The sequence below is a fragment of the Mercenaria mercenaria genome, chromosome 3 (assembly GCF_021730395.1).
Source record: "Mercenaria mercenaria strain notata chromosome 3, MADL_Memer_1, whole genome shotgun sequence".
Taxonomy (NCBI): Eukaryota; Metazoa; Mollusca; class Bivalvia; order Venerida; family Veneridae; genus Mercenaria; species Mercenaria mercenaria.
The window spans coordinates 42,338,917-42,359,000 of NC_069363.1; the positions used below are offsets into that span (position 1 = coordinate 42,338,917).

Sequence of the window (20,084 nt, forward strand, 5' to 3'; positions counted from 1 at the left end):
ACGCCGACTCGGGGCGAGTGCAATAGCTCTACTTTTTCTTCGAAAAGTTGAGCTAAAAAGGAAAAAAATTTGATGGGCTATTATACCTAGAGTTATTTCTTCTTTAATTAATAGGCAGACTGCTAGTTTTAGTAAACATGGATGTCCTGTTGATGTCTTTCTAGTTACATGCATGTCGATACCATTCCCAAAGGTTGATTTCCTGAAGTGAAGATGAACTCAACATTCATACTGCATAAAAAGCCTGGATTTTGAAACTGTAGGATATATGTACATGTTATATCTAATCACAACTGGGTGCTTGTCTGGGCGAATTCTCTAGAAGAAAGTTTACTGAGTTTTGGAAAACAGTGCAAGATGATGAAGTTGCCCCAGATCCAGAGTATCATCCAGTTGTTTAATAGGCGAAGCGTCAAGTACCTACATACAACATAGATTTTAGATGTAGTGAAGAATAAAACTTGTGACCCCATGTGCTTTAACATTACACCAGTGTACACTAGCAGTAGAATATACCCAGCTTCCAGTTACAAGACCAGTCTCAAAACTTCAGCACAGTCTGGAAATTGTCCAATGGCATTGTTGCATTTCGAGACTGGCTTCCCCCAAAATTTACTGGCTTGCTAGTTCTCCTTAATAATTTGATTTTCTTGGGTACTTCAAAACTTTACAACGTTTTAAAGGCAACCAGTATTTCACCATTTATTTACCAAAAGCTGGAAGATTTCTTGTAATATTCAAAACAGCAAGGGAGATTCAGAATAGCTAAAATCAATTAAATAAGCAGAGATAAGTTTTGTAGTTGTTTATTTAGCAACAATAATGATTCATGTTCCAAAATTGACAATAACTTAATTTTTCATAATATTTCTTCAACAACCAGATTCCTATGTAAAGGAATCAAAATATGCCTGAAACGTGTCAATTAAAAAGAAAAAGAAGTCCACCTATTACTTTGCTTTTCATGTGTTGAACTTACTAGGAATAAAAGTATTGCAAGGTTCAAGGTCAAAGATAAGTTTAAAGGAATATACAGGTGGAATACTGGATGAAAAAATTAAAGTCCTCCTGATGATTTCTGTAACCATATTTCTCACATTTTGCTGACATACATGGCCGTAAAGGATGGATTATTTCTAATTTTGATGTTGTGTGTTTGAATTTTTTACCACTTTGCTAAAGTGACCTATGTATGCCAGATAAAAGGTTAAGATAGCACTCAATTTTTCTTTTCGAATTTTAACCATATTTACCACAGACGAAGATTAATTAATTTGAGCCGTGCCATGAGAAAATCAACATAGTGGGTTTGCGACCAGCATGGATCCAGACCAGCCTGCGCATCCGCGCAGTCTGGTCAGGCTCCATGCTGTCCGCTTTTAAAGCCTATTGGAATTGGAGAAACTGTTAGCGAACAGCATGGATCCTGACCAGACTGCGCAGATGCGCAGGCTGGTCTGGATCCATGCTGGTCGCAAACCCACTATGTTGATTTTCTCATGGCACGGCTCATTTAATGTCTGATGGTCAGATTCTTGGCTGGATTATTTGAACTTCACATATACTTGCAGTCATATAGTATAGTACTACGCTTATTGAATGGCTTGCTGGTCAATAATCGGTACTTCTTGAGGTTCAAAGGTCAATAGTTCTGACTACGGCCTGGTAAGCTATTCAACGAGTGTTTTATTACACAACGTCAGAAATTACTTTTCAGTTTTAGTTTCAAATTTTTTACTTATTAGCCCAGAAAACATGAGTTGAATATAGACTAGTCATACAATAATGGTACTGTATGATGATTAGGTAAATATCGCCTTGGTCTGACTCATAGACTTGGATATTCACCAAGATTATCATACAGTGTTTTATTTTATGACTATACTTAAAAGAAAGAGCAGTATGGCTAATATCTCAGTTAAACTGTTCATTAAAAAAAAATGTTTACAGATAGCCAATAAATGTAATGAGGCTGCTGACTGGATAACGTTTTTACAGAAACCAGAATATGACTGGCTGATGTTTGTCATACCTATTATATTTAGCATTGCGGGTGAATTTGTTTTGAAGAATAGTGTTGCTGTTTAAGTTTATTTACAAGAATATCACTTTCCGCAATTATGTTAATAATAATAATTCTAGTGAAAAATTCTCTCATAACTTGAGAGATGAGAGTTTAGTCTGTCTATGCAAACAATACAGAGGACAGTGAAAGACATTAACCCTTACCCTGCTAAATCTCTGTAATGAACTTGTCCATCTTTCAATTTGGACAGTACTGGTTGGGAACCATTTTCCGGACACATTTTCATATTTCGGCTACATTATTCCCTAAAAAATTTTTTGACATAAATGAAGCCCATATTGCACAAACTTCAGCTCCTTCCACATCCGATGTTGTAATCAGCATCGCGTTGTGATGTAAAATATGGGTTCCATGGGGCCTCAAATGGGGTCACTAAAATGATTTATTTTTCCCGTCAGGTAAACCAGTTTCCGGACAAATATTTTGACAGTGTTTTGTTGTTAATTTGATATCAAAATAAGTAATTAAACTATTTCTACACATTTCTTTATCATTCATCTCTTCAAAATTGCACATGAAACAAAACGCGACTTTCAATAGCAGCTACGAAAGCAAAGCGAGGTTGACTATAAAAAACTCGAATTTCGTCTTATACGAATTTTTGATAATTCCAATAGATATAGAATGAAATTAGTGCAAAAATCGACAGCCCTGCATCTTACGTAACTTTTAGCGTGAAATTAAAAGTAGAACATGTTATCAGCAGACAATCATTATGTAGTTTGATTATTTCTTCCCCACTTGATACCTCGGCATGTGTGAACTACTGTGCATGCGCAATGCTATCTTCATGCCCCGTTAAGACAGAAAGTTGTTTTGTAAACGCAGGTGAGTTATCATCAAAAACCCAAACATTACACAGCCTTATAAAATAGTGGTTTGTTGTAGACATGAAGAACAAACATCTAAATGATCTAGATGAAACAATTACATGAATAACAACGAAATAAAGCGGATATTACACGTGTCCGGAAACTGGTCCAGTCCGGAAAAATGTTCCCAACCAGTACCATTAACTGAAAAGGTATACCAAAAAGATACTGACTGAATGGCAAACAGTGTAGATCTTGATCAGACTGCATGGATGTGAAGGCTGATCATGATATACTCTGGTCACAAAGGCAGAATCAATTATGTCTACTAAGCATGATAAGGGTTAAATGCAGGTTTCACATACTGACTTTAGAAGTTATCATTGAACAAAACCAATTAACAAATTTAACCTGAAATGGTTAAAACAAAAAAATCAAATTATGTCAAAACACAAATCACAGTTTTTAATAAACAAATAATGCTGATCAGTAAATGTAATAATTCTCAATAAACATATTTCACTCTGTCTTATTAAAATAGAGCAAAAACCACATTTAATTTGGTCCTTACACAAAATTAATAAACAACCTGTTCTTGTCATTAATCATATTTTTTAACAAAAATGTCAATTTTTTGGAAGAGTTTAAATATCACTATTGTACAGAATACAGAATGATTTCAAAACTCAAGGAGTGAATGTCCTAAGTGTATTATACTGGCCCTTTAACATTTTACTTAGGTGCTTTCCTGTGTGTTCACTTTACATTTTATTGAATTCCTTCACAAACTACTTCCACCAGGCTGGTAAACTGATCCTAAATGAACCTTTCGACTAATTAATGTGCGTGCTACCATAAAGAAATGGTATCTGAAAATATTTCATTGGGAATTTAAAACTATTTCAAAAACAATAGGTTTTATTAATGAAACATTTTTAACTAATGTGATTTTCATGTTCAATAACTTGATTTATTTAAAAGATACTGAAACCAAAATAAACTTCAAGGATGAGGTACAATTTACTTTGACTTGGCTCAAATGTTTGCCATTAAGATGAATGCTTCATAAAATGCCATAATATCAACAAATATTGAGAACATTTACAAAATATACAAAAATAAACTTTGAGGTAGATAATGATAAAAACATCAATTTTGGCCATTTTTAAATAATGAAATAACAGACTGGCCATATCATTTCCCACTATTTCTTCATTAATAAGATAAACACAAGTTGTTTAAATAACAAATCTGTCCCCTTTTCAGTCCCAGGACCACTATGGCCCTGACCTCTGATCTACTATAGTCCAAAATAATAGGGGGTCATCAACTGACCATAGGCAATCATCCTATGAAGCTTGTGAACTGCGAACAAAAGTTTCCATCATTTTCTTCATTTTTATAAAATAAATAGAATGCAAATCTTGTTCTGATACTGACTGGCAATACAGTCATCATTAGCGAAGACTATGAAATTATTTTCTTGCTGTGCCATTTTTACAACTGCTTAAATACTACTGTTTGATGCACCACTTCTGGAGCATGATTTTTCAAAAATTTCTTCATAATTCTGCTTTAATGCTAATTTAGATACCCTGAAAGTTTCGTAAGAACTCAAAACACAAATGAAGTTCAATTTGCAATTTAGAAAAAAACTGTGATATCCATCCAAACTGGATGAATTTACAATGGAAAATATACCATAGAAAACAAAATAGATATTCAGCTCAAAAGTAATCAAGTTTACTTTGAAAAAATTGAATTTACTAATACCACCCAAAATGATGAATTATACAAGTATTTTGATGAAGTATCTGATAACGAAGTGTTAAAAACCTCGCTACAGAAAAGGCGAACCAAACAGGAATGACTTAGCACTATTAAGTCATTATCCATTTCCCCTTATCAGCAGGTTTTACAGTACATGTATATTGCAACAGCAAATAATGACATAAAATTTCATTGAACACCCTTTCTTCAAACTTAATCAGACTCATTTTTTTACGAGGTGAAGCTGTGAACCTTTTTTCCTTTAAAATCATCTCAAATTCAGTAAGATTAGAATTGTCCAAATGATATAGAAACAATGTACAGAGTTGGTTTGGTTTGTAGCACTGTTGTAGAGGTAGCGAGTGTATTCCGGTGTTGGCTTCACTTGATGCTGGTACATGTTGGACTCTGCCGACAGCTGCTGTATCAAACCAGGACTGAAATACAAACAGATGATCAGGGTAAACAACACTGGCTTAAAGTATTTTACTAATGTTGCATTTACTTCCCTTTAATTCCAAAAACCGGCAGTCTGAAACACTAAATAACTCCTCAAAAAAAAAAATAACACTGTATCATTATGCAAGAAGCAAAATCTGCAATGCTTTACAGAAATGACTCTTTAAAATATTCAGGTACTGTTGCAGCTACTTGGATTAGGTATTTATTCATACTGTTAAAAATTCGCAGACCTTTTTCTGTGATTAAAATTAATAAACCATCACTAACAGAAAAGTCCACCTCAGGAAAATTTAGCATTTTAAAATCTGAAATTTAGCATTTCAAAATCTAAGAAATTTGGAGTGATGATACTGGGTCCTGATTTTAATGGAACTGGATAATATGGTTTTGTCACTATATATACCTAGGAGTTTCCATACGGATCCAGAGGTCATTAAATGGTTTATCACTATTATATTTCTTTCTTCTTGCTGATCTCGTCTTCTCTAACCATGCCCTGTAAAACATTATGCTTTATTATAAGTTGTGTGGTTACACTACACTTTGGTGTTTGTATACAGTTTATTATAAGAAAGAAAAAAAATAGAAAGTAGGTTGTCCAATATAGCATAAATGAAAATGTTGCAAGCTTGGTTTGATTGAGCCTTTTCATGGACGGTAGTAGAAATGCAAGCTTCTGTCCATGCAAAAAAATCATGTTCATAAAAAAAGTGTTTTGTCGTCCTTCTGCAACCATAAGTTTTGAGTTTTACTTGATCAATTGGGCATGAACTGAATCTTAATACATTGTTACATTTAGAAAACTTTGCATTATATCCATATAATTGTGTACAAACCTAGATTCCTCATCCATTTGGTCCCAGAGATCTCCAAACTCTTCTTGAAGCTTGTTTCTATGCTTATTTCTGTTTCTATGATGTAATTTCAACCTGGAACAGAAAATATAACTTATTGGACCCAAAGCTACCCATATAGTAGGTATGTACTGGACCAAATGGCCTTATTTCAACACATATTATATACTTATTGCATCCATCTTGACCCAGCAAGTAGGTCTGAATGGAATCAGGGCCTCCTCTGCCAATCGCCAATGTAGCCAAATACTACAAATTCAAAGAACTGACTACCAGATTTTTGAAAGTGGCTACAAGAATTTTATTAGAATGTGGCCAAATTTCAGCAATTCAGCTTCAATTTGGCAGTTTCTCTCAAAAAGTGGCTTCAACTTTCTGAAGCCCAGTGGAGGCCCTGATTCAACCCAAGGGGAGTGTTATATTCTGAAACAAGAAATATATAATTTATTGCACTTGTCACCACTCTTGAGAGCAAGAATGGGCATCACAAAAATGACTGCATCTGAAAAACAATATATCACTTACTGTACCAATCACTACCCAGATAATAGGTCTAAATTGGGTCCAATAATTGCCTTTTCTTTCTTAGTAACTTAATAAGTAACTCAATATTCAGTATTACTTTGACTTTAAATGAAAAAAACTTGATCTAAGCTTTATGTCTGATCTGAAGTACTATTTTGAGTTTCTAAAATGAAGATTATTTCAAACAAAATTGACTAAAATCTCATAAAGTATATATTAGTTATGATATGATAAACACATGTTGCAAATATTTTAACTTGGATTTTAATGATATTTCTCTGGCACACTTATAGATCAGACAGTACATTATATGTTATATTACTAAAAGCAAAAACAGTTGCATCATTAAGTAACTGAACTTTTTAAAACTAGTCCTATCACTGACAGTGGTTAATACCCTTAAACCCTGCTTTGATATAAGTAATGTAAAATATTGTAATCATGACCTTTGACCTCCATGTGTGACCTTGACCTTTAATATAGACAAGATTTGTGCACCTAGACTAGCCACTAGACTGATAATAACTACATTTCTATATTTTCCCTTTTTTTGACAAATTCAATTTCATAGAGACAAAAGCCAGTCTATTTTAGAGATTTTCACACAGGACTGATGTTGACATTATCAACATGATATTGGACATAGGATATAGACTGGCTCAGTTCACTACATTCAATCATAAAATTGTTAAAAGATGTATCATAGTCTAGGAGCTAGTCTTTTGTGCACCCTGAAAACCATTTTGATAAGGTCAACAACTGAAGCTAGTTTAATGAAAATCTAGTATGTAAGATATGAAGCTCCAAGAGTGACCTTTGACTTCTAAATGTGACCTTAACCTTTGAGTTAGTGACCTTTGGCATGGTTGAATGTAATTGTATTATAATTGTGGATATTTTTAGGTAATTATTTGAAAATCAATTTGCCAGCAAGAAATAAAGATATTTATTGCCTGGGTTGTGTGCTCTGCACCTTGATGAGATAAAGAAATGAATCTTGTTTAATAAAAACCTTTCAGCAATTAAGAAGACAGACTTTTTGTCCATCTTTGACCTTTACCCTCGAATCACAACCTTGACCTTGGATGAAGTGACCTGGATCATTCCTGATTTTAAGGTATTTTGATGGTGAACCTTTATCTACTGGTTTGAAAATATTTAAATTGTTTTGGTGATATGTCTCAGGAAAGGAAATTACAGACAGACAGACCAATAGACATGCACAACTCCAATATAGCACCCATATACTTGTATCTTGGGCTCTAATAAGCAAAGCTACTACTGACTCAATACAGGATGGTTTAGTAACTTAAAAAGCATACTAGGCAATACTGATTCCATAATAAACTGTTATTAAAAGCTGTTGCTCTCTTTAGTCAACATGTTTGATTATTCAACTTTTTCCTTATACCTGCATTATTTATCAGCTCATTCAATCATATAGCTGCATTGAAGAGAAAAACAAAATTTTCACACATAAGTAACGCAAAAACAGGGCTGATTCAATATTCAAAATACAGTTTTGAATTTTAAACCAGGTTTGCTAAGCCAAGGCCATGCAGGTTTTGAAAAAAAAATCCTCAGGCAAAGTGTTGAATATGCATAAGCTAACTCCATGCTGAAGCATATTCTTACCTATTGGACACAAAGTATTGTATATCACCAGAATACAGACTCGTTGACAGTGGAAAACTGGCTGATTTCATGCTCAAATATGGTGATTTACGTTCGGGCCAATCATTTTCATAATTTATCCTGTAAACATCAGAAAACTCTTTAATATTTCAGTTTAAAGCAACTTAGTTTTCTACCATATTACCTCAACTGTAGGATAGGGAAATTCTCTAAAACATTCATCTTTAAAGCCGCCCCCCCCCCCCCCCCCCCCCCCCAATCTACAACGGTTACAATAAATCACTTGTCCAGGGAAGGTACTAAGTGTTCTGCACACTGTTCTTAAATTTGTATCCTTCTAGGCAGTACAGTTTACAAGAAATACATATGTTTGATCATTAAACTCCAACTGTGTCCTTGACCTTGGACCTAGTGACCTGGGTTGTGTTCATTTTGAATATGGTGAACTTGTTATTTGAAAATTCTTTAGATATATGGCTAATGGGTTTTGGAGATATAGCTCCATAAAAGCATGACAGTACAAGATTGAAGGACAAAAGGATGGATGAACAGGCATGTTCTGACTGACTAATGGATGTGCATGACTTCCATATCTGGGGATATAATTATATTTGTTCTATTTTTGCTGATGCATTAGTTCTTATATATCAATTTCCTCTATCTCTTGCAGAACACCAGAGAATGTAATACAGTATCAGAGAGATTCCACTAGTATCAGAATCAGGTCATAAAATGTCTCAACCAGTCCTCCACAGACAGATGTAAGCATTGTTTATAACAAATCTGACAAATATACCAAATATTTATTATGAATATTATCTGGCAAGAGTCAAAATAGAAGCTGTTTATGCAAATCAAGTGTCAAAAAAGACAAATTTACTGTTTATTGTAGGTATGTAAGGAAACAAAAAAACATTTTCGATACCTGGTGAAAATTTTATCATGAATTTAATGCTGCAAAAACTACAATTTATTGGGGATTACATTTTTCTTTATTACAAGATTCTGTTTGGGGATATATGTTTATGTAATATAAGTATGTATAATATGCCTATAATTCAAGAAAATTCCTCAGATAAAGTAAAACAGAGATGGAAAAATGTGTGCTTTGTAGCAATATCTTTCTGGAATTTCCCCCACCTGTGCTTCCACTATCCAAACACCTAAAGTGCAAATATTGGTCAAGAGAGAAAGGTTTTCTATAATGAAATGTAAGACTTCACACCGAGAAAACTGTAAAGGTCAAGAAAAATAAAACTAGAATGTGTCTGTAGGACAAAGGGTGTGCCCCCCACTGGTACATTTGTCACAAATAAGGGGCAATAATTCAAATGTTTGCAGTCTTAAAGGGGTATAGCCTTAACAAACGTTTTATGTAAAGGATTCATTATTCTAGGCCATACTTTTTGAGCTATGAGTATCACAAACAAAAAATCCACTATTTTGGCTATTTCAAGGGTCATAACTCTGTAATAAGCGCTAAGATTCTCAAGAAGAATGCCAGGTGTGCAAAGTCACATCATGATAAAGACTCATGCAAGGTTTCATGAATTTACATCAGATACTTTTTGAGCTAGGCATGTCATTTAGAAAATGTACATTTTAAACTATTTCAGGGGCCATAACTTTAAAAATAGGGGGTGGAGTGAGACTAAAAATAAAAGGTGCGCATGTTTGTATCATGATAAAGACTCATGCAAATTTTCATTAATTTATATCAAATACTTTTTGAGCTACGCACGTCACAAGGTGAAAATATGCATGTTTGACTATTTCATGGGTCATAACTCTGGAAATAGGGGGCGGACGAAGACGAAAATAGGAGATGCCCAAGTTCATATCATGATAAAGACTCAAGCAAGGTTTAATCAATTTATATGAAACACTTTTTAAAGCTAGGTGCATCACAAGGTGAAAATACGCCTTTTTAATTATTTCAGGGACCATAACTCTGGAAATAGGGGGCAGAGCCAGATGAACAAGAGCTGTCTCCATAGGATGACATATGCCCCCGATGGCACTTTGAATGAATAGTTATGGCCAATGTTAGAGTTAAGGACCTTTGACCTACAGACCTGGGTCTTGCGCGCGACATGTCGTCTTACTGTGCCACACATTCATGCGTAGTTATTTTAAAATCCATGCATGAATGACAAAGATATGGACTGGACATGCCCATCATTGCACTATCATGAAATATGACCTTTAACGTCTAAGTGTGACCTTGACTTTTGACCTACGGACCTGGGTCTTGCGCGGGACATGTCGTCTTACTGTGGTACACATTCATGCCCAATAATTTTAAAATCCATGCATGAATGACAAAGATATGGACCAGACACCCCATCAACGCACTATCATGAAATATGACCTTTAACGTCTAAGTGTGACCTTGACCTTTGAGCTACAGACCTGGGTCTTGCACGCGACACGTCATCTTACTGTGATACACATTCATGCCCAATAATTTTAAAATCCATGCATGAATGACAAAGATATGGACCGGACACGCCCATCAATGCACTATCATGAAATATGGCCTTTAATGTCTAAGTGTGACCTTGCTCTTTGAGCTACAGACCTGGGTCTTGCACGCGACACGTCGTCTTATGGTGCCACATATTTATGCGTAGTTACTTGAAAATCCATCCATGGATGACAAAGATATGGACCAGACACGCCCATCAATGCACTATCATGAAAAATGACCTTTAACGTCTAAGTGTGACCTTGACCTTTGAGCTACGGACCTGGGTCTTGCGCGCGACACGTCGTCTTACTGTGGTATACATTCATGCCAAGTTATTTGAAAATCCATCCATGGATGACAAAGATATGGACCAGACACGAAAATTGCGGACAGACCGACAGACGGACAGACTGTTCAAAAACTATATGCCTCCCTTTGGGGGCATAAAAATTGGAGATGCGCAAGTTCATATCATGATAAAGATTCATGCAAGGTTTCATCAATTTATATCAAATACTTTTTGAGCTAGGCACATCACAAACCTCAGATGGACGGACAAGACCAATTCTATATGCCCCTGACACTCAAGGGGGGTGGGGGGGGGGGGGGCACAAAAAACAGCACAAATTCTCTACATTCCCTACAGATTTAAATGACTTAACCTGACCCTACCAATAAAAGAAAATAACTTTATTTGGTGCCAGTTAGATCTGAAAAAAATGCTGAATTGATTAACAATTTTCTCTGAAATTTATTTTATGATATTCTACAATGTTAAAACAGTATTGGGGTAGAAGGAAAACGTAGAATAGTCTCAGTACCGGTATTTTTTAGGAAGTTGAAAAACTTACTTTGGAATTTCTTGATCAGGATGTGTATGTTCAATATCAAACCCCATCCCTTTTAGTCTATCAATCACTGTGTTGTTGCCTAGAAAGTGACCTGAAAAATACAAGAAAAGAACATTAATATTAACTAGAAGTCTGTTTCAAGAAAGTTTTAAAATATGTCTAAGGGAGACAACCACTCCAACCTTGTCTGCAAAATTTGGACCAAGCAGCTGAAAAATAAACTACATCTTTTGAAAGGCTATTTTAGCATAATCTATCTAAATGAGATACTTGTTCAATAAAAACAACTGAAATATTTCCTTTTGTACTTATTACACATGACATAAATCTGTCAAACAATCCTACAAACTGAGTTCATTCTTGGAAACAATCTTCCTTATTTAGCACAAATAGACAAATTCATCATTCTGATGATATTGATACCATACAGTGCATCACATAATTACTTTAGCTTAAATCATTTTATTGCCACTTAAATGCGCATATAAGACCAATAAGATCCTAGCTGTTAGAAACTTGGGTCAACAGTATCAACTGTGACCTCTTCAGGGTTCAAACCAGTGCGAAAATAGCTGACCCCACGAACACCCTCCTTTATTTTGCACACATCATCTTTTAAAATAATCAGTTCTTGCACAACCATTTTATTAAATTTGCTCTATGAACATATATACACATTATTTCTCTGTAGTTACAAATTGGATGGGGTTACAGTAAGACAGTTCTTTCAACTGAATTTAATAGACTTTATTACTATAGAGGCTTAACATATGTATGAACTCATCTGAATACTTCTGAATGAACATCAACATTCTATTTTCTGATATATTATGTCTATTTTCTGACAAGTAAAAATTGCCTCTAATTTCATCTTGTAACGAAATATCAAAATGATTCTATTTTGAAACATTCTTTCTTTGTGAAAATTGACTTTGAGAAATGAACATGGATGTTTACCAATTCAGAAACACAGGCATGCTGGGATGTTAATGGTTCTCTGTCACAAACATGCGCCCACATATTTCATACAGAAATTAGCAATTCGGTATTCAAACAGAAACATTTAAGCAATTACAAATTGGGATATAAATTAACAACGATCCCTAACAAACTGACAGTACTTGTGTATCAATGGGAATTTTTTTAGTTACAGAGTGATTTTTTGTCCAATTATAGGGGCTCCCATGACAGTTTAAGTAAAGTCTCTCACATGTTTAATGAAAGAGGAAAAATGCATGCGTGCTAAATGAATGCATGGAAGAAGTAGGACCAACTGTTCCCCATTCTTTCTGTCAATCTGTACAACTCTGGCAATAATTTTTTTATAATGAATTCACTTGGTAATATTCTAGGGCACTGAAACAAAGAAAGAATGTTACAATTAAGAATTATGCTTTTTCTCTGCAGTTAACTGGAACCTAAAAACTACAATAAATATTACTTCTTAATTGGCTAAAAATCCTGAACAGCTGGAATAATTTTGATTTATAACACTTAAATGTTTTAATACCTAGTTTAGTAGAAATAAAAACAATTAAATGGTTTATCATAAAATAAATCAGAAAAGCTAAAGTGATTCAAAGATTTTTAGTTTCTCTGGCCCCGTGTTCACAAAACATTTTTCGGTCTCAGCTGAGTTTGAGTTTGAAATTTTTATATCAATTTTACTAAAACTTCAAGCTTAATTTCCAAATGAGACTGACCATCAATACTGGATAGTCACTATTAAATAGTTATTAACTTCAAATTTAGTCTTAAACATGATATTTTGATATAAATGAGAAATAAAGTTTCATTATCAAACTCAGCTGAGACTGAAAATGTTTTGTGAACACGGGGCCAGGACAGTTGTTAAGTTCTAATCACCAATATTTTAGTTTTCTTATTTTAATTTTTACAAACTTTTAAAACAAACAAAAAAACTCCACTAATTTTGCAATATTTTGATAAAAATTCCTGGTCTGGACATACTCATATTACCTTAAGGTAATTAGGTACTGGTATTTAAATGTCAAAATCTTTCATTTTAGCGCGTACAGTATAACACTCAATCTCTCGGTTCAGATATATAATGGTGTTTCATCAGCTCAAGTGGCCGTAAATGGAGTTATAAAAAAAATTCAATTTTCATGAATATCAATTTTATCTGAATTAACCCCTCGAGTAATTTTGCGGTATTTTCAAAGTATATTTTATGAGGCTAACTGTGTATGAAGTGACATATTATATGCATATTTAACAACCTAATTTTCATATTAAACTCGCCTCATCTTTCGGTTAAATTTGTATTTATATGAATGACTTTAATATACAACTATTAAAGAGGAGTGAGAGCAATTTTAACACTTCCATCAAAACTTAACTTTAATTTGTCCTACAATATAATACCTGAAATCAGTGTAAGAATCACTAATGTTAATAATTCAAGTTAAAACCCTCAAATTTATGTAGTATTCCTTTAAACCAGTCTAGAACCTAATGTTTTTAAATCATTTTTTCAAGTTTTCTGCTTTTCAAGTTTTCTATGGTGGCTGATTTCTGTCACATCATTCTAGAGTGTTGGCACATTTGATGATGCCAACATGCCAATGTATCTTGGATTCTGTGCCTGTATGAACTGTCTAAAACTTCTAACAATATCCTGTAGAGATAGGCCCTAAAATTTTCAATGATAGAATTACATTAAATGAAGTCTAGAAATTAATTTCCAAGTCCTTGAAATAACCAAAAATGATTTCACAAATGTGAAGTTTATGATACTTTTGTTAATATCAATAACAGAAGTTTTAATTTTTAATTTAAAGTTGTGATCCACAAAGAATGACAACTCTTGCCTTGGGCTAGTACTTATAAGTAGAGATCTATTAGTTTACTTCCCTTGCAATTACACAATTGAGTGGAAAATGAAAACTGTTTAAGACACAATATCATACTTTTTTGCACAACAAAATCATTAAGGATTTATTCATTTGTGTTTGATTTACCCCTCAAGACATGGTTCCAATGATTCTGTCAACTTACATATGGTAAAAAATTAACTTTTAACAAGCCAATAATAAAACGAAGTACCAGTAGGTAAATAATAGTGCAGATAATACTGTTTTGCTTGTATCAAAATGTCACAATAGATCCACTTTTGTAATACAGAACACCTGGTAGGATTAGTAAAGGTGCAATTATATTGATCTCTATTTCCTATGCCTATATCCTGCATAAAAGTGGAGAAAAAAATACTAAAATTGGACATTAAATTTCTTCAATCAAGTTGTTAGAGATCAGGTATTGTAATTATGCAGTAAACACCTCTTTCATAATACAATTGAAATGACAATTAAGTCCTCCTGCATCAATTAAAACTTTAAAACAACCCACAACATGATCAAAGCTAACCCTTCAGCAACAAGAGTGACAATACAGTCATTATCTTCAAATAAACGAACATTAAATTCTCATTTACAAACAGATATTTCCACAGTAAAATTCAAATTTATAACATAAAACACCAATGAAACATTGTCCTCCTGGCACTTTATTGAAGTGAAAAGGTCCCAATCTCTTTTTAAGTAATATACAGATAAAAAAAAGCTATTTTATGCTTTAAGAAGAGCTGTTACTATTAGTGACAAATGGACTGGTCAATCATTCAATTAGGTTAGTAACACTTATTATTCAAACCAGTGTTGTTCACTGAAAATTTAGTGACTGAATAGCAAGCATCTTAATTGGTCTGCACTTGTTGCAAATGCAGCCAGCAGACTATAAAGGTTAACAAACAAAATATCTCAAGTTTATATGATAAAAAAACCCTAAATGTTACTGTCTATGCTACCATGTGGGATTTGCTTCTAAAAAGGAAAATATAAAGAAACAAATGCAACATCAATCAATATCAAAATAAAATGCAAATTCATGCCATATAATAACATCTTTCTGTGGGCTGCCAATCAATTACCATGCTTTCAATATATCTAATACCTTGATAAGTGTGCAATACATTTTGATGATATTTTAGGATGATATTGCAAATAGACTAAGGTAGGCTACTTGAGTATGCATTTTTGTTGTTTTCTGTATATTGGCCCCAGTGACATTACTTGTGGATCAACCCTGGAAGAGTGCAACAGTTTGATTCCACTGCTGTACAATTGTTTTAAGACACCCCTCAGTGGAATCTGAAGCAGTTTATCATAAATTACCAAAACAAGGCAAAGATTGATAATATATTTGGTATCTAATTCATCTCATATACATAACCGTGTTTTAAATAACTGCCGCAAGTTTTAACTCATATTGCAACATCAGCTGGCAACATCAGTAAGAAATAAGAAAACAGGCACATAATTTTGTTTATCAACTGCAATAAGATAGAATCACATTCTGAAACAACCATTTTTTCTGCAATGAATTAAAGAACAGCACCATAAATATCACATAAAATATAATAATGCTTCAGATTTTAATACAGAATGCATCATAAAACAGCAGGACTACTTCAAAACTGCATTAGGCATGCAAGTAGGAAAAGTGGAAACATACAACCCAATTTTTCTTTATCTATTTTTTTGAACAATCTGTCTTTAAACCATTACATTCGCTTAACTATGCTGGACAACAGATCTTCAGAGCTTAACTCACATAAACTATGCTGGACAATAGATCTTCAGAACTTAACTCACATTTTTTTTAATAAAATGCAAATAGTTTTATTTGATGTAGTGCTACTGTGACAAATATCACAGCCATTTTTTCTGTTTGAGAAACTAATAATTACTCATAGCGAAGTATTGCAAAGAATTAAAAATGTACAAAATGGAATGCCCATGCATGCATCTAAATACTAACGCATGTACACATAAAAATATATGGATGGACGTATATACTTAATTTTTTCGGTATTCATACGAAATGATCAGCAACAGAATAGGATTGGCAAAACCATGAATTGCGCTAGCTATTCTTGTTTAATTTGCCGATCCTATTCTGGCGTTCATTTTGCATGAACTCCGAAAAAATTAATTCATTTCTTATCTTTACATTATATTTCCTTTCCATCTGTAAACAAGATTGTTTTAACAAGAGCTGTCACTGGAGACAGCACGCTCAACTTTTTCAATAGTGAAACTGCTATGGGCACATCTGAGGAAGCTAGAGCTGTCACTGGAGTGTTTAATGACTCCAATGTGGATGAAGATATTGGACTATAGCTTGAGTCTATGTCAAAAGTATTAAGTAACAAGTCAAAAGATTTCCTGCGGCCAGAAGTTATACAGATCAGAAATTGTTATGGATGTATGTGTGACCCCTCAGCCTAAAAAAGTAACTTAATGGGGAATAACGTGCTTGCTTTTTTTTTTTAATTATACAATAACGCTTAAATGTAGGAAATATTACTCCATTATACATGATTTACAAGTAGATCTATGAAATATGTTTTTCTTAATTCTGAAAGTTATTGTTTTGAGCAAAAATAACTTTTAGCTCAACTGGTCACATTCCTTGACTATTGAAATATTTCACTAGAGCGAATACAAATGTGATTCATGCCCTCACCTGGACTTCGTTGACATACTAAGTATAGAGCAAAACAACACAGGACCATAATCCAGGAAATTAAAATCCCTTATGCACAACTAGGTATCAATACTGATCATTGCTGAAAGCTTGAATAAATTATATGAAATAATGAATGAGGAATTTAGGTCACAAACATTGCTCTATATATCATATAGAGTGCCGGCTATATTGCAGAAACGGCGTTCCATAAATGCGATAAGCCAATCGCATATCGGTAAAAAGTCACGTGAAATCACCCTGGAGTCCCCATATGCTACACTACTTGTTGCATTCCAATATACCTGCGGTCTCCAGGCCGCAGGTAATAAGAGAGATAAAGATAAAGTGTATCAATTTAACATTAAATAAGGAAAATTCTAAGCAAAAGGGGGGCAAAATTCATGAAATATTGCTGCAAGAGTAATGCACCTTGTGTCATGTGATGTGTGTGATTTATTTATTTATTTGGGTTTTACGGTGCACTAACACAGTAAAGGTTATATGGTGCCAAACAGGACTACAAATTTTGGTTCCACATCTCATTTACATCGAAATAAAAACATGAGGTATGGAATCAAAATTTGCATACCTGCTGGAATCACAGTTACTACAAAACCAAGTGTTAAGACCCTATTAGTCGCCTCTTATGATCATGCAAGGGTAAGGCAGTGGTTCCAATTCTTTTAATACACAGATCGTCCCAGAACCACATGGGGCGTGATGTTGGTGATGATGTGGAACAACTACTTTAAGTTTGAATCAAATCTAACTAGAGATGCTTTTGAGAAAAGCGCATGTCTCTCACAACTGCCTAATCATCTAAATAGTAAGTCAGTCTGAGCTTTCTTGGACCCAAAATGTACCCTATACTACATGTGCATGCGCTTTCTTGCACCCAAAATGTACTAATAAAAGTAGTATAGGGTACCTTTTGGGTGCACAAAAGCTCATGCGCTCTGAGGATTTTTCGGTAACTCAAGGGCCATAATTCCGAAGTGCCTGGGCCGATTTGGCTAGTTATCGAACTTGGCCGAGGTCTTATGGTCAGACACATTTAGTTCAAGTTTGGTGAAGATTGGGTGAGAAATGTTCGACTTAAGAGTGCGGACAAGCTTTGTGACAGACAGACACACACACACACAGACAGGAGTAAATCAATAAGTCTCCCACACCACTGTGTGGTGGGAGACATTATTAGTAATAACTGAGATAGAGTGAAAGTGCACCAAAAATTTAACCTGAAATTTTAAGTAAAAAGGGGAGATAATTCATGAAATACTGGTGCTAGAGTTATAGGCCAAATGTGTGATATGATGTGAGTGATGATACTGAACAATTATTTTAAGTTTGAATCAAATCAATCCTCTCTGTAATAACAGTAAAAATGCATCAAAATTAACCTTCAATTAAGTAAAAGAGCATAATCATGAAATATGGTGTAGGTTATGGACTGTGTCAATGATTGGTATACTTAGAACAACTAAGTTGCATCGAACTTTTAAATGTTCTAAGTAAATGGGGATAATTCCTGAAATATTGGTGTGAGAGTTATGGCCTTGTGCCAATATGTGGGTGATGATGAGGAATAACTTAATTTTAAGTCTGAAACAAATCCATCAAGTAATTACAGAGATAAAGAGAAAGTGCATCAAAACTTTAATCAAGATGCGGATGCAGAAGGATGCCGAAGCTGGGTCGAGTAGGACAGCTCTCTATACTTTGTATAGTCAAGCTAAAAAATGCATATATTTTGTTGCATTTAACATTAAAATCAGCTTCCCAGCCATTCTGTTCAACAGATTGAACAACTGAGACGTCATCTAAGGAACGTTCTCCCTGACTATATGCGGACATCTTCAAAACAGCGGTCTGTTTTCACTAACAGCATTATCGTAACTTTGGTGCTTTTTCTTTTGTTGTTCATACAAAACGAACATCATAATTTTCAATGGAAAAGAGTAGGGCGATTGTAAATATTTACTCTTATTTTTATATGTGCATGTATATTTTGAAATATGCGTGCATGTGAACAGTCTCTTTCGACCCAAATGGTACACCATATCCACGAACTGTTTCAAAAGATTGAAGATAGCTTATAATAAATTTAAACTTGGGAGCATCAAGTGGTTTATTAACAGACATAAAAAAACAACATTTTAAATACAAAATATGAAACTTGTAATTGTATACTAAAATTTAGCACTTCAAAGGAAAAATGAAGATATTAGACTGTGTTAAATAACTTTTGTGACCTATTAAGACTGAAAACTGAATTAAACTTCCTCATATTACACAATTAGAATGTTCAACACTAGACATTTTCATATCAAAAAAAGTTTACACCACCTTATCATTTGTCTATATCTATGTAATTCTGTAACTTGACAATTATAAGTATCAGTGTCTGAAACTTGATATGAACAAATCTATCTACAAAGTTAAAACAACTCTTTTATCATTGGGCAGGAACAGCAGAAAATTTTAAAAGGGCTAAACCCTGCCAAAACCTAATAAGGAAGAAAAAATGTTAATCTGGCACCTTCAAGTGTAACTAAAATCCCTAGACATTTTATGGAGCAACAATTACAAATTTCTGACAAATAAACACAAGAGAGAGAGGACAGAATGAATCATAATGAATGAATGCAAAATAAAAACCAGCATCTTTGATAATACGATTATACTGCTAGTGCACTGATACCTAATGGAAACACATGCAAGTTATCAAACAAGTTATCATCTATACAAACAACAAAACAAGTGTCTCGAAGCACCAAAAAAACATCAACAATATATTTAGAAACCTCAGAATTTATCACATCTTTTATCAGTGGAAATGGCAAAATCTTACACGAGATGCACCTTCTGACAGGATCACCATGATTGTACAATATCTGCTATAGATGAACCTTATAATACTTTATCTTCTTACAAAACTCATTATCATGAACCTTAAAATTTTTTTATCTGTTTTTGATTTTCCAAAAATAACATGTACAAAATTAATGATATCAATTACAAGAATCATCTGACAGGAACTCTAATGATACAATGTTACTATACTGA

The 20,084-nt window shown here is 33.8% G+C and overlaps 1 protein-coding gene across 1 annotated transcript in view; it reads right to left on the reverse strand.

Annotated features, from left to right (window-relative positions):
• Nucleotides 1–790: 790 nt before the first annotated feature.
• Nucleotides 791–20,084, reverse strand: part of LOC123525812 (metalloprotease TIKI1-like) — a 71,694-nt gene continuing 52,400 nt past the window's right edge. The window contains exons 9-13 of the mRNA XM_053539670.1: nucleotides 11,466–11,556; nucleotides 8,145–8,264; nucleotides 5,967–6,059; nucleotides 5,534–5,626; nucleotides 791–5,105 (exon numbers count right to left, since the gene is read on the reverse strand). Of these exons, the coding sequence (XP_053395645.1) occupies nucleotides 4,937–5,105; nucleotides 5,534–5,626; nucleotides 5,967–6,059; nucleotides 8,145–8,264; nucleotides 11,466–11,556 (566 nt within the window). The 3' untranslated portion in view covers nucleotides 791–4,936. The remainder of the gene's footprint in view (nucleotides 5,106–5,533; nucleotides 5,627–5,966; nucleotides 6,060–8,144; nucleotides 8,265–11,465; nucleotides 11,557–20,084) is intronic.